The sequence below is a fragment of the Cygnus olor genome, chromosome 29 (assembly GCF_009769625.2).
Source record: "Cygnus olor isolate bCygOlo1 chromosome 29, bCygOlo1.pri.v2, whole genome shotgun sequence".
Lineage (NCBI taxonomy): Eukaryota > Metazoa > Chordata > Aves > Anseriformes > Anatidae > Cygnus > Cygnus olor.
Genome location: NC_049197.1, coordinates 232,833 through 247,663, shown reverse-complemented (window position 1 = coordinate 247,663; position 14,831 = coordinate 232,833). Strand labels below are relative to the sequence as shown.

Genomic DNA, 14,831 nt, shown 5'->3' with positions numbered 1-14,831 from the left:
GTGCGTGGGATCCATCTTTACCAACTTTAAAACAGCTCTTTGGAGCGTTCCTGCAACGGCATCTTCAGCCAACCGCCTAGAGCCCTTTCGGTCCTATGGAAGGAGGTGTTGGGGGACGATTCATCTGACCCCAAAGTGTCTGTTTCTGTCCTTTGATTGGATCTGATGTAGGTATTTACAGCCAGGCGAAACCAGCCCCACCTTCTGGTCTTGCTCTGTTTGGCTGTGCAGCTTGGAAAACCTCCCAAAGCACTTGGGTATTGCTGCTCTGTGACCCCTCTCCAATGCACTTAGCATCCCGTCCCTGTCCCCCCCGCCCCAGGAATGAACCAGGGAGCAGGATAAGGGAAGGCTCTGAGAGGCAGAGGGTGCCTATGGCGAGTCTTTAAACCTTATTTTAAAACTGTACTTTTAAGTGAATTTTACAAGGACAGATAAAACCCACACTGTTCACAGTAAGGCTGATTGCAGTTTATTGGAGAAATTTCATAAAACTCAAAACAGTTCAACAGGAGCAGAAGCTGAGAGGAAACTGGCTGGTTACATTTTGGCATGTAATTCTCTAACCCTCTTCTTTGCCTCCCTCCCCCTTCCATAAAAAGGTGGGGGGGAAGCTAAGAACAAAGGCGCTACAACAGATGTTTTCTTGCGTTTTTAACCCTTGTGCTGTTATTGTCTCTAGGCTGAGTTCCCTGGCTGGTGGAGGGGTTGATTTGCTGCTGAGACAAGTGGGTTATGTGCAGCATATAGCAGCCTGTGGGTTATGTGCTCTTCTGGCTCGAGTTACACGTACTGGGTGGGTGAGGAATTACTATAAAGAGCCCTTTCACCTCTGGAAAATGAAGGTTGTGTTGTTGGATGTGGGTAGAGCTGGAGAGCCCTGGAGCAGATAGAGGAGTGACAGCAGAGCAAGAAAGTTGGGAAATGGAGCAACTGCTTCTTGCTGAAAGGTGCTTTGTTCTCAGTTCTGCAAGCCCCTGGGGAGAGCAAGCCCAACAGCAGGGAGCAGGGTTGATCAGGAGGGAACATAAGAGACTGTGGTCTCGGAACACCTCCTGGTTTCTGTCGTGAGCAGGTGAAGAGACCGGTTCTGCTTTCATGTACACTGGTGTAAATCCAAGTCCTTCATCTACTCTGGATTTACACCAGGGCACCAGAGCCAAGGGGACCCGAGGGACGCTGCAAGCTGAGCTCTAACGATGGCACCCATTAATAGGAAGGCTGATTACTCATTGCCAAGCAGTGCTGGGCTTCTGGTCAGCTGGGGGAGAGTTTCTGCGAAGGAATTAAGTGGACTTGGAGATGTCTCTCTGCCGATCCAGGAAGTAGCGCTGGGAGCATGGTTTCCCCTTGTGGGAACGCGATAAGCACGGCTCTTTGGATGCTGTTAATAGCTCTGTGCTGGCAGCGGGAGGTGGTGCTCAACCTCTTCTGCTCCAGGGGAGCTGGTTGCTGCTGTGACTTAGCTCCGATAGCTCTTCTTGGTGGTGGTTTTCGACACAAACCTCATGCTAGAGCTGCTTCCAGCACCAGAGCTGAATCCTGCAGCCAGGCAGCTCCTGCTGCCGGAGCTGGCACTGCCGACCCCCAGGCCAAGCCTGCTGTTGAAGCCTGGCCCCAGTGTGGTCCCACCTCCGTAGCTGCTCCCGGATGAGACCACAGCTGTGATGGGAAACCACAGGGTAGAAGGTTAGTTTGTTTGGGATAGTACGAGGGAACTTCAACGTCTGGAGTGACGTATGGATGGTTTTCCTTGCACAGTCTACCACTGCCTGTATTTCACATATCTTATTCTTTAGCTTTTCTTTCTATCCTTTAGCAGAGATGGCCTTAGACTCTGGAGTGTCCTGGAGCAGTCTTAACGTATAAAACCCTTCAAGTTCAGAGTTGGCCAGAGAAAAGATACATCAGGCTCCTTGGCCACCTCAGTCTTGCAAAGAGTTGCAAAACCCATATACTCCATTTTTGTGCTGGTAGCTAATAGCTGCGTAACTTATTCTCATTGTGTTATTGCCAGGCCCAGGTACATCTAAGGCACAACTCGATGAATACTCTATCTGTCCAATCTATTAAGAGCCAGATTACTTACAAATATTCACTGCACCAACGCCTTCTCCAGCCAGCCTGGAAGAGAGGACAGAGAAGAAAGGGCTCGTTATTTAGGACAGGTTCAAACAACAGTTTGGCATCAGTGCTGTTAAATAGCGGAGCGGTCTGGGATTCATTCTCATTGATGCAAAATGGCACAAACCTGCTCGTGGAGCTGAAGCAATATTTACTCCTTTCAGTGATCAAACCCTGAGGGTAATACTCACTTCTTAGGAAGCAGCGAGAGTTAAAGTTTAACCACCGCTTAAGGTATCAAACGCAGACTAATGAATGTCCAGTAGTAATTAAATCAGTTGAGATATGCTTGCAGTGCATTAAGCTGCAGCTGCTGCAGAAAGGAAGCAAAAATTGCTCAGTGCAAAATACTGAGCTTCCAAGGATGGGATTTTCCCATCCCTCTTCTGTGGAACCAGCTGGTATAAATAAAGGTGTTTGACTTTGCTTATGTCTTCTGCTGGGAAAGCTGCAATGTGTGGGTGTGCAGCCCTCCCTAAAGCTCACTGCTCCTGGAGTTTTGTAGCCCTTCCCTTTCTTGTTGCAGATAAATGTAAAAATATCTATGGGTTTAGACGTTATTTGGTTTGCAGGGGCACGAGGAGCCACCCACCTGCACTCCTCGCCCTCCAGCAGCTTCCTGTAGGTCGCGATCTCGATGTCCAGGGCCAGCTTGACGTTCATCAGCTCCTGGTACTCGCGCAGCTGCCGGGCCAGGTCTGCCTTGGCTTTCTGCAGAGCATCCTCCAGCTCGGCCAGTTTGGCTTTGGCATCCTTGAGGGCCAGCTCCCCACGCTCCTCCGCTTCGGCGATGGCTGTCTGCAGACTGGCACACTGCAAGAAGTAGAAGTGTGTCTGGTGACCCCTCGGTGGGTTTGGACCCCAATGTCCAGGCATCCTCACAAGAACACAAGGTGGTGGAGGTGCTCCCACGTTTAGAGGGGTGCTGCGCACTGTACCTGTTTCCTCACACTGTCAATTTCCGAGTGGAGCTGCTGGACCACGCGTTTCATCTCTGAGATCTCCACCTTGGTGTTGTGCAGGTCAGCCCCGTGCTGGCCAGCAGTGAGCTGCAGTTCTTCGTACTGAGAAGGGCAGGGACATGAGACACCAACAAAAAGTCATTGAACTCATTGGTAGGGGCTGACCCTGCTCTGATCCTCTCTCGACTGGGTCTTCTGTCTCTTTCTGTACTCAGTAAAAGCTCGTCCTCATGAACTTCAGCATATTGCCTTCCTCCCTCCATCTCTCCTTGTTCTCCTCTACCTCTCCTCAAAATGGCATATACAAAAAACTCAAAATCTTATCCAAATCGACTTGATTTTGCACCCTACTCCACAGTTCTACCTGCTTGCACTCTTCCGTATAAAATAGCCTTTGGGAAATGCTAAGCAATACTTTTCTAGCTCACCTGATTAATTTTCACATCCTCACCTTGCTCTGGTACCAGGATTCGGCCTCTGCCCGGCTCCGGTTGGCGATGTCCTCGTACTGCGCCTTGACCTCTGTGATGATGCTGTCCAGGTCCAGGCTCCGGTTGTTGTCCATGGACAGGACCACGGAGGTGTCGGAGATTTGTGACTGCGTCTGAGACAGCTCCTGTAAGTCCAACAACATCTGCGCTCAGGCCCAAATATTGACCCCAGTGCTTGTCCTAGAGATTATGCATAGTACAGTGGTAGGGGTGGGAGGGAACTGCAGCTCTGAATATCTCTTTTGGACCTGTTTGATGCTGTTGGTAGCAGGAAAATGGGGAAATAGCAGAAAAAGGAAATCTGACAAAGTCTTACTGCTTCATAGAGAGCTCGCAGGAAGTTAATCTCATCCGTCAGTGCATCCACCCTGGTTCCCAGGTCCACCTTGCTCATGTAGGCAGCGTCTGCATCCTGGAACCATAACAATGGAGATGGAAAACCACACCTTGCCTACCTGCTCCCTTGCACAAAGACCGGTTGTCATTTCATGCAAACCTCAGGGGACAAACCAGGACTGGGAGTTTCTTGACCTCTGTGCCTTTAAACAGAGCCAAGAGCAAACTGATCAAATTGATTTCTTCCCCCCGTTTTTTTTTTCTTGCATTCTACATTTCCTCTGAGAGTGGGGATATCCATAGACCTAAGCGAGTGGGGATATCCATAGACCTAAGCAGTTTTTGACATATCAGAAGCCACTGGATTTCTCATACTTTGCCTGTGCAAAGGGGCAGAGCATCCAGCAGAGTGACTGCAAGGTATGGATGACCCAGCTTTGATCTTGTATCTTGGGGATCACAGCTCACATGGATTTTGGATGAGGGGCCTGAAACAAGAATGAGCTATTGCCAAAGACTGACACACTGGCACAATTTGGTGTTTCATCTTCAAGGAGGGATGACTACACATTTGCTAAGTGCTTTGCCCAGCTTGGCATTGCTGGCTAAAAGGGTCATTTGCATTCAAATGCATTTTGTCTTTAAAAATTGTGTCCCTTCTTTGTTGTTGGCCTCACCTTCTTGAGTAACATGAAGTCGTTCTCTGCAGTCGTGCGCTTGTTGACCTCCTCCTCGTACCTGTTGGAAGGGGAGACGAGCATTGCTTTACAGCTCCCAACCTCCCTGTCTGCCAGGGGGGTATGGAAATCCCTCCTCCACCCGTTCATGTAGGGCGCTGGTGGAGAGAAGAGTCTGTTCCCAGGGGCTTTTAGAGCCCGTGCGTAGATGTCGGGAGAAAACAACATAAATAGCTACCTGGTAATGCACATCTGTCCTTGCTATGTCAGTGCATATATTATGTCTATTATAATATATATATGTATATATCACAGATTGTGATAGAAAGACAGCATCCTTGGGCTAGGTGGTGGAAGGAGGCCATCTAGAAAAGCTGCAGGCCTTCATTAAAGGCACGTTTTATCCTCCCCGACGTTTTCGCTGTGAATGGGAGCCTTGTACTCCCCAAATTTTCTCAGGCCGGGAGGGCTGGGTGGAGCCGGAGCTGAGCTCGCCGCCGCCGCGCCTGCCTTAGTCAGAAGAGCCGGGATCTCCGACGCCAGCTCCCGTGGTGGCTTCGGGAGGGCCGGGGATGGCCGGAGTGCGGAGAGCTGAGATCGGGATCGGGGGATCTCCGACGCCAGCTCCCGTGGTAGCTTCGGGAGGGCTGGGGACAGCTGAGAGCCGAGGTTGGGCTCGGCAGCGCCATGCATCCTGCTCCTGGGGAAGGACGAGAACTGGCGCTGGCCGTGGAGTGGTGCCCGGCTCAAACAAAGTGAATTAGGTGCGGGAGATGAAAGGCAAGAGTTCAAAGAAAGGAGTCTGTGCAGCTCATAAAAACATTAGCCTTTCATGACCCTTTTGTGGGGGAAGGGCTTCAGATTTCTTCTCAGGAATGTCCAACCCTTAAAATCATTGCAATTAAGTGCTAGCCTCTGTATAGATTTGTGGGTCTCTAAGCTCTTAGCCATGTAGAAGAAGAAAATTAATTTGGCATATGTCTAATTTCTAATTACTGAATTGATTAATATTTGACTCTGAAGAGTAAAGCATTAGAAAGAATAATTTAGGATCCACAAAGTGTAAAAAAATAAAATAAAATTTACAGGCAAGGAGAACAAATTCCTAGCAAATTTGTTTTTTTGCTAGGGGACAGAAGCAGTGACATCCCCCTGGTAGGTGCAGGTGTTGTTGCCACAATGCAAGGTGATGATGACCTCAGCTAAGTGCTGAGGTGTGTGATGTAATTGAGCTTTTGCCCAGAGATTCCCTGATCTGGAGCCAGAAGGAATACTTGCCACTTTATGTCAGATGCAGGTAGAACATGAAAGCCTGAGCCTCTTCCAAGACGTGACCTTTACTTTTCAAAGGATTTCTTGTCTGAAGCCATGGTGAGCACAAAGATCTTCTCTCATCTGAGCAATCTCTGCTGCTGCAGACTGTGCTAATGTTAGGCATTGCTTTTCAAAGTTTAACATTGCTTTCACTGTGGTCCTGAGAGGAGAATGGAAGGAGGAAACTCTGACCCATGTAATCAACAGCATTATTGTGCTTATGGCAGGGATTCATCCCTGCTCAGCTACCTGGAAATTGGATGTTTTGGGTTTTCCTTCTGTAGCTGATGGAAAAAGATACTTATCCCATCCTAAAATGTATTCCAGCTGGCTAATTTCTAGCAGACTCTGAGGTCTAGAATGGCCAAACTGACATAGGACAGAATTTTTCTCTGCTAAGCATTTCATTTCTGAAGTCACAGGGAACCATAAAAGGGGCCTGAAAGTAGACCGTGCCGGATGATTTCTCTGCCCCAAGGCAGTCGTTTCTGTTCCAATGCTTGTTTTAGGCTAGAGGCAGTGTTGGTAAAGGTGGCAGAAAGTGTCAGACGCGTGATCTCCCAAGAAGGGCAGAGCAGAGGGTTTTTGGCAGAATATGCGTCCTTGTTTTGAATTGCAGCCTGCTCCTAGCTCTGCCTCTCGTTTTTCTGGTTCTAGATTGACAATTTAAGCTCCTTACTTATTCACATCCATTAAGCAGTGTATCCCTCGTGGGCATGGTAGCAGACACTAAGGCTTGATAGATGTTTTTCCAAAGTGCAAAGAGTGGATGAGAGGGAACACCTCCTCCTAACAGCCTAAAGAGTTACTGAGCTGAGCTGAATCCCTCGGCAGAGACTTCAGTGACTTTCCACGGGATGGAAATTAACTCCTGGCTTTCAGGAGTGCTAGAACTACCCAGTACATCCATATTAATTAGCATTATTATTATTTTTTTTAATAAAAGAGAGACAAAGAAACAATTAAGCACACACTTAAAATTGATCTTTCTTTTTAGGAAGATTTTCTCTCCTGGAAAGGAACTCACATCAATAAGAAATGTGAGTGTTCAGAGTGCTTGGATATTCAAAAAAAAAAAAAAAAAAAGCGTATGTCATGTAATGTGTAGAGTGCTGCTGCTGCTGCTATTTATATGCAGCTAAAGTGAGGGGAACCAAGTCATGTTAGTCCTTTCTGAGGTTTCACAGTTTTTGGTTGCCTTGGGTCTTTTAGCTCATCCAGAAGGAGGACAGAATGAAGAAAAACTGGATGGGTTTCTTTCTTTCTTTTGTGTGTGTTGCTTACCTGATCTTGAAGTCTTCAACAGCATCCTGCATAGCCTTCAGCTCAGAGCTGAGCTGCAGCCTGTCCCCTCCTAGAGCCTCAAGCTGTCTCCTCATGTTGCTGATGTACACTTCAAACATAGGCTCAATGTTATTTTTGACAACTTTTTGGTCTTTCAGGAGGCTCCATTTGGTTTCCAGTACCTTGTTTTGTTGCTCCAGGAACCGCACCTGAAACCCATCAGAGCAGTTTAAAGCATTCAGAACCATCAGCTTAAAAACTGCCTCACTTTTCATGAGAAATGAGCTTTAATGCGAGGGGTTTTGTTGTTGTTTTCGTTCTATTTCATGTAATATAAAGTGGGCTTTAGATAGTGATATCACTGATAGGAAAATTTGGAAACCAGGAACAGTATTCAACTGCAAAGAAACCTGCAAATATAGTGTGCTCTATATCCAGACCATCTACAAGCTCTGACAGAGTGACGTTATGTTTACGGAGGTAGTGAGCCAAACAAATTCCTGAGCATTAAGATTTAGAACTGAGGTTTTAGAAGCTAGCTTATAACATCGAGAGCAATCCTGATCCCACTGTACTTGCAGTGACAAACATGCCAGGCTGGATGAAGAGAAACACGTCTTACCTTGTCAATGAAGGAGGCAAATTTGTTGTTGAGGGATTTGATCTGGTCCTTCTCCTCCTGACGCACTTTCTGCATGTTGGTGTCAATCTCCAAGTTAAGAGGTGCCAGGAGGTTTTGGTTGACTGTGACCCCTTGAATACCTCCAGGGCCGCATCCTCCTCCAAACCCAAACCCAGCTCCACCAGCCCTGTAAGCAAACCCACCATGACCTAACCCATAACTGTATCCTGGTCTAGCAGAGCAATACCCTCCGCTCATGGAAATCCTCTTGCTTCTCCTTAGGTTGTGAAGGCTCCTGCTGCCAAAACCACCGCTAATCTGTCCTATGCCTCCACCACTGCTGCAGGACATGGACATGGAGCTGAAGCTGCTTCGGTTTACAGGCATAGTGGCAGAAGCAGCACTAACACCCTTAGCGAGTCCTCCTGACCTAGTGCCAACGGACTTCTGTGCGATTGTTTGCTGGTGGCAAGAGCAGAGGATGATGAGGTGAGATGGCAGATGGGCAGAGATCTTCCAGAGTTGGGAGCTGGAGTACCCCCCTGCCTTATATCCTTTTGGAGAGGGCTGCAGCCCAGTTGACTGAGCTAATCAGCTTGGTATGCTGGCACGTGGCCACCTTTCCCAGCCCGTTAATCACCTGGCTCACTAATGCAACAGGTTGGCAACCTTCAGGCTCATAAAACTAACTGAAGTTTCTAACCTGTGTTTTTCAGAGTGGTGATTACTTTACTGGTGGGAATATATATATGTGTATATATATATAAAATATATCTGTGTGTCTGAAAGTTCCCTTTGAGCTTGCTTTTAGCTTGGTGTCAGTGCCCATTTAGTTTAAAGCTGACGGGACTGAATTTTCCACAAGAGGGAATTTAGAGATGTTGAAAATGTCAATTTGATGTGCTTCACTAAAGAAAAATCTGAATTTGCCCCTCAAGTGCTCCTGGGGTAGGAGTGACCTGTCTTGACCTAGGCAAGGAGAAGTTAGATGTCTCGGTCTGTGCTCCTCAGCTGTGCAAGCGAGACTTCATCTGCACACTGGTACTTCTGATAAAGATAATTTGGGAGGCATCTGTGCCTTTCTGATTGCTACAGGGGGAGCCTGGATGCTTTGCTTAGCTAAAAGGCTGAATGATGACATAGCTGAAAGCAGATGTTCCCCCAGAGAGAGAACAGGTTGCCATGTGAAACTCCAGGCCAACAGATACCTGTTTGTTGTTGGATAGCGTTGGAATAGCCTCCAGCAAACCTGTTCTGCTGGTGTCAGGAGAAATATGGTCCAGAGATGCCAAAGAAAGACGGGCAGGTGTTAACAAGGACAAGCTATTTCCTTTCAGGTAGTTTGTTATTGTGCTTAGATCTGGAGGATTAATGAAAATCAGGGGTTTATTGTATCACCTTCTCTTTAGGCTAGGAGTTGGCGTGCCCTTAATGTGCGTCACGTTTACCTCTAGCGCTTTAGTCACTCAGCAGGGTTGTGTCAGAGACTGAACCAGCACAATCTGCTGCGGTAACCTCAGCACAGGGGTTGTTTCTTAATATGGGCTTCGGTGCTTTTGTAGTTAGCCTCTCATTTCTGCTGTTCAGGAGAGGGGAACTAAACCTTCCTTACTCTCAGGGTCCAACACATCTTCAGCCTATGTCTAAGAACTTGATTCTTCCCCAAGAATCAAGAATCCCCAAGAATCTTCTTCCCTTCCTCAAGAGGTTGAGTTTTGGGGTTTGAAGTGTCTTTTCCATTTCAAATTATGGTAATGTCAATGATGGCATTTTATTAAATCCTACAGCTATTGTGTGTACAGAACGCAAGAGCTGAACTACTTGCTTGTTGGGGAAAAAATGGCTTTATATCCCTACATGACTCATAACATAAAACCTTGAAAGATTACAGGGGTTTGGGTGTGATCAAGGTGGCCTGAAACTGCTGAGATGCTGTAATGGAGAAATGAAGACAGAAGGACATCTTCGCTAATGCCTGGTAAGGAAAATAGATATTTTCCTTTTCCATGGTGGGTACTGATGCCAAAAATCTTGTTCATGCAAATGGCAATGGAACATCACATTCCTTGTTCCTCTAAGTGGTACCTGTGGAGTTACAGTGAGGGCAGAGGAAGGAAAGGTCTCAACTGTTGTGTGCGTGACTTGTGTTTCCCTTCAGCTCTGCTCTGCTCTGTCAGGTGCTTTTTCCCCTGTGGCACTATGAAGTAATTGAAATTGAAAGGAGAATGCAACAGAATGAATTTCACGTGCCTTTTATTAGACAAATTCTGGGAAATGAGGCTTTCAGAGAGTCAAAGAACAAACAGGAGCATGACATGTTTATATAAATAAGGACAGACAGCTTTGACTTCCAAACCTTTTGCAAGTAACAGAGTAAAGATTGCACACAACAGGAGAGGAAGCTTGGCACACACGGGCTAGCAGTGCTGATGTCTGACTTTAGTAGCATCTCTTGCTTGAAGAGGTGGTGGAGACGTACTTCATGCTGGAACTGCTTCCACCAACCACGCATGACCCGGCCATGCCTTGTCCGCTTGAGCCGAACGAGCCAAAGCCCATTCCTCCAGCACAGACCCCACCTCCAATACCGCTGCTACCCCCAAAGCTGTGAGAGTTTCCACTTCCATATCCTGATCCTACAGTGGTTCTGGTCACAGCTGCAAGAGGAAAGCACCCTTGTTAGAGGCATCCACAAACAGTGACCCCTGAGTGGCTGGCAGACCAATGTAAAAGTCACAAAACCGTCTTTAAAAGTTACTTACAGATATTCACTGCACCAGCACCTTCTCCAGAGAGCCTGTTAGGGAGCAAAAGGAGACAGTAAGCATTTAAGGGGAGCCCATGAACAGGAGCTGGTTGAAAAAGCAGCGGAACTTCTTTGAAATGTTTTTGGTGGAAGTTTGCACAAAAAGCTGCCATAATCCTGAACAGCTCATTTTCTTGAGCAATTGCTTGTCTCTAAACAGGTTCTGAGCCCTCTGAATGTGGGAAGCCCAGGGGCCTTTTCTAAACCTGACAAGGGTCTGTGACCCCATTGCACTGCTGGAAACTGGAAAAAACTGCACCCACCTGCACTCCTCGCCCTCCAGCAGCTTCCTGTAGGTCGCGATCTCAATGTCCAGGGCCAGCTTGACGTTCATCAGCTCCTGGTACTCGCGCAGCTGCCGGGCCAGGTCTGCCTTGGCTTTCTGCAGAGCATCCTCCAGCTCGGCCAGTTTGGCTTTGGCATCCTTGACGGCCATCTCCCCACGCTGCTCAGCATCCGCGATGGCTGTCTGCAGACTGGCGCACTGTGGGGGACAAACAGTGGTTGAATTCCCCATCCAGAGCATAGACCAGTTCTTTGTACCCTGGACTCATGATGGCTGGCCTAGATGCAGAAGATGCTGAATTATGACATAAGGCTTCTTAACGATCACTAACTTGATCCATGTTCTGGGCCAGGTCACAGCCTGGATTTAATCTAATTCCACACCCCTTTGTATCTCTTCAGGTTTATTAATATTGTCACTCTTTGTGAAGTTACTGCACTGAGATAAATGCTGTCATTCACTCCCGATCCAGCAGAACTCACTGAGATGCATTTATTTTTATTCTCTGGATTTGGCTGGGCAGCCAAGGTTAGGCCACAGTGAAAGTCAAGTCTTTGCATCTCCTCTCCCTTTACCTGTTTCTTCACGCTGTCGATTTCAGACCGCAGCCTCTGGACGTGGCGGTTGAGCTCGGAGATCTCCTGCTTGGTGTTGCGGAGGTCGTCCCCGTGCCTGCCTGCGGTAGCCTGCAGCTCCTCGTACTGTCGTGGAGAGAGGAACAACCGGTCAAGGTAAAGTCCATCGGTTTAGTGCGAAGCAGCATGGGGGAATGTGGGTGTTTGTGCTCAAAGCATGCATCTGTTCTCAATCCCAAATAAGCACTTAGAGCTTTGTAGGATTTTTAAATCTGAAGGATCTGGGGCAGGGGGCATGGTTTGCCCAGAAGCCTTCCTGGGCACTCACCCTGGACTGGTACCAAGACTCGGCCTCCTCTCGGCTCCTGTTGGCGATCTCCTCGTACTGAGCTTTGACCTCTGCAATGATGCTGTCCATGTCCAGGCTGCGGTTGTTGTCCATGGTCAGGATGACAGAGGTGTCAGAGATCTGGGTCTGCATCTGAGACAATTCCTGCAGAGGCAGTGGGCATTTGGGTGAGTTGCAGGCATGAGACTTCCCCTCTTGCTCAAGGGGCAGAAGTGCTCCAAGTAGAGGGTAGAGCTGGGTGTCCAAAGGGATTTTTCCAAGAAACTTTCAGGAAGGGTTAATACAGCAGGTAAAATGGGAAAAGCATTGACTTTTTAGTGCAACAGAGTAAAAAAAATAATCTGTCCTGAGCTTCTGAGGTGGGAAAGGGAAGCAAGGGCGTTAGGAACTAGAAGGGCATGAACACAGGTGCTTACTGCTTCATAAAGGGCTCTGAGGAAATTTATCTCCTCCATGAGGGAGTCCAGCCTGGCTTGCAGCTCGGTCTTGTTCATGTAGGCAGCATCCACCTCCTAGAAGAGGAAACACATCACAAAAATGAAGCAGTTTTCAGAGGAGAAGCTGCAGGATGTGTTTCTTGCTGTGGTCATGCAGACAGCTCGCAGGCCTGGGAGGTGCAGCATGCATGCACCCACCTTCTTCAGGATCACAAATTCGTTCTCGACAGCTGTGCGTTTGTTGATCTCTTCTTCATATCTGCAGGATGGAAATGGAGGGTTGGTCTAGGCTTATGCAGAAGTCGTTTTGTTAATAACTTGTTTTTATATGTGCAGTTTTGTACCTTGGTCTCTTAACTCTTTGGCTTTCTGCCTGTGACTTTCAGCCACAAGGCACTGAGGCTCTCTATGTCACATACGCAAACTTAATCCTGGGCCTTTTTCAGAAGATTATATTAGCAAAAAAGGCCTTCTTTCCTTGTCTGACTGCACCGGTGCAACAGAGCTGTCATCTATTGCAGCCCACTTGCTTGCCAGACAGACCACAAATGAACAGACTTACTTGTTCTTGAAGTCCTCAGCAAGGCTTTGCACCTTGTTCAGTTCACCTCCCAGGTTCTCCCTGTCCGCCAGCAAGCTGTTCAGCTGTCTCCTGAGGTTGCTGATGTAGGTCTCGAAGAGGGGCTCAATGTTGTTTCTAACGGTTTTGTTCCCCTGTTCTTGCAGAATGGCCCACTTGGTCTCCAAGACCTTGTTTTGTTGCTCAAGGAATCGGACCTGAAAAGAGAAAACAGATATTTCAGAAACAGTGGCTTCAGGATGGTTTCCCTAAGAGAGGCCAGGTACCATCCTGCTGAAAGGGGGGGAAGCTCTCAGCCTGTGGGAAAGAGCTGTCACTTCATACTCAAAGATTGGGCAATAGCACAGATTGCTGAAAGACAAATAGACGGAAGCAAGCATTACAAATCTGATGTTAACATTCCTGACTATATGGCAAGTTCTGCTTCCTTACAACCTGTATCACCATTTTCCCTCTGCTGGATGGTCCTCTCTCAGCATGAATGTGTGGGACGAATGGTCTCAAACCCCAGCACCCCTCATTTTTTATTCCCTGGCTGCTGCTGTTAGATATGGCAGCACATGAAGAGTAAAATTGCTGATAAAGATAGAACTTGCCCTTATTTGTGCTTCTCCACTGAAGAATCAGCACAGCATATCCAATAAATCTCATGTCTCACCTTGTCGATGAAGGAGGCGAATTTGTTGTTGAGGGTTTGGATCTGTTCCTTCTCACCCTTACGGATATTCTGGATGTTGGGGTCAATCTCCAGGTTGAGAGGTTTCAGAAGGCTCTGGTTGACGGAGACTTCGTGGATGCCCCCAGTCGGAACAGCAGGGAATCCAGGGCCACCCATGCCACCACCAAACCCAAAGGCACCACCAGATGCACCACCAAAACCATAGGAAATTCCAGTGCCAGCACCAAAACCTGCAGGTCCATAGAAGCCACCACCCCTTCCAGCTACGGAGATCCTATTGCATCCACCGACATTGTAGAGGCTCCTGCTTCCAAAACCTCCACCAAATCTTCCATACCCAGCAGTGGTGCCGCAGCTTCCACCTTGGGAAGTTGAACGTGAGATGAAGCTGGTGCTGCAGGCATTTGGGATGAAGGCAGAAGCGGCACTGAACCCAGTTTTGCACTGGTTCCTTGCAACACACTGGCGAGACATGGCAGCTGATGTGAACAGGGCGAGAGCAATAGGGAGAATAAAGCAGTGAGGAAGTGGATGAGGGAAGGAAGATGAAGTTGTGCTCCCCAGGCTCAGGCTGGCCCTTTTATACCCTTACAAGCTGGGGATGGGTCTGGTGTGGTGCTCATCTTACTGATTAACCGGGCTCGGCACGCCTAGCAGCAGTGCGAACGGTGAGTTCATTGTGAGCACACGCACCTACGAATCACTTGGAAAGTTGCAGGAGTTGCATTTTTTTGTGACAGTCATGGTCTGGCTGTTGAAATATCTGTGAAAATGCTAAATGCTGCCTGCTCAACTTTTGTTCGTGGCCATCCATTTCCCACTCCCTCCTTTCACCTCTGCAGTAGATTGGGCAAGCGCTCACTCATCTGTATTTCACAGATGAATCGTTCCCTTTCTTGCGTAAAAGCACATTTTATCAATTTACAGTGGTCCGAGGTCTGAGAAATCTGTTATTGTGGGTCCGTGTTTCCTGTTGCTGTGGTTCTGAGTAAACCCCAGCAGGGCATCAGCACCTCAGGCCCCAACTTGTTGGAAATTCTGGACTCCTGTTCACATGCCCAAACGAGGCATTTAAACCAGAGCGGATACAAGAGGGAGAAAGAGGTGATGGAGGGAAGCCAGGGGAGTGATGGGGCATTAATGGAAGTCTTAGACCATCAGCTATCAAAAAGCAGCCGGACAATGGGAAAGACATGAAAGGTAGTTTCGTGAATGGTATTTTCAGACCTTTTCTTTCTGTGAAAAGTGTCTACGTTTCATCCTGATTCAGACTGACAACAAGTGATGAAATATCAGAATATGACTTGGG

The 14,831-nt window shown here is 47.8% G+C and overlaps 2 protein-coding genes and 1 long non-coding RNA gene across 3 annotated transcripts in view; 1 reads left to right on the top strand and 2 right to left on the bottom strand.

Annotated features, from left to right (window-relative positions):
* Nucleotides 1-434: 434 nt before the first annotated feature.
* On the bottom strand, nt 435-9,440 carry LOC121061035 (keratin, type II cytoskeletal cochleal-like). The gene is made up of 10 exons (XM_040539324.1): nt 9,423-9,440; nt 7,811-8,377; nt 7,189-7,397; nt 4,591-4,651; nt 3,894-3,989; nt 3,538-3,702; nt 3,063-3,188; nt 2,717-2,937; nt 2,090-2,124; nt 435-1,662 (listed from the first exon to the last, which is right to left on the bottom strand). Exons 1-10 carry the CDS (start codon nt 9,438-9,440, stop codon nt 1,463-1,465), a joined length of 1,698 nt encoding a protein of 565 aa, XP_040395258.1. The 3' UTR covers nt 435-1,462.
* Nucleotides 9,441-10,046: 606 nt separating this feature from the next.
* Nucleotides 10,047-14,145, bottom strand: LOC121061207 (keratin, type II cytoskeletal 5-like). The gene is made up of 9 exons (XM_040539749.1): nt 13,502-14,145; nt 12,826-13,040; nt 12,462-12,522; nt 12,243-12,338; nt 11,806-11,970; nt 11,478-11,603; nt 10,880-11,100; nt 10,573-10,607; nt 10,047-10,467 (listed from the first exon to the last, which is right to left on the bottom strand). The coding sequence occupies exons 1-9, from the start codon at nt 13,994-13,996 to the stop codon at nt 10,250-10,252; spliced, it is 1,632 nt and encodes a 543-aa protein (XP_040395683.1). The 5' UTR covers nt 13,997-14,145; the 3' UTR covers nt 10,047-10,249.
* The window catches only part of LOC121061249, an 18,488-nt gene continuing 15,177 nt past the window's right edge, over nt 11,521-14,831 (top strand). Inside the window, exon 1 of the long non-coding RNA XR_005815004.1 lies at nt 11,521-11,633. This is a non-coding gene — a long non-coding RNA (uncharacterized LOC121061249). The remainder of the gene's footprint in view (nt 11,634-14,831) is intronic.

Coding starts and splice junctions, on each gene's coding strand:
- LOC121061035 (XM_040539324.1), bottom strand. Junction 3,189..3,537: donor AATCCTGGTACCAGAGCAAG/GTGAGGATGTGA, acceptor TGCCCTTCTCAG/TACGAAGAACTGCAGCTCAC. Junction 2,125..2,716: donor CTGGAGGGCGAGGAGTGCAG/GTGGGTGGCTCC, acceptor CCTCTCTTCCAG/GCTGGCTGGAGAAGGCGTTG.
- LOC121061207 (XM_040539749.1), bottom strand. CDS start 13,996: ATGTCTCGCCAGTGTGTTGCAAGGAACCAGTGCAAAACTGGGTTCAGT. Junction 12,523..12,825: donor GCTGAGGACTTCAAGAACAA/GTAAGTCTGTTC, acceptor TCCATCCTGCAG/ATATGAAGAAGAGATCAACA. Junction 11,971..12,242: donor TCAGAGCCCTTTATGAAGCA/GTAAGCACCTGT, acceptor CTGCCTCTGCAG/GAATTGTCTCAGATGCAGAC.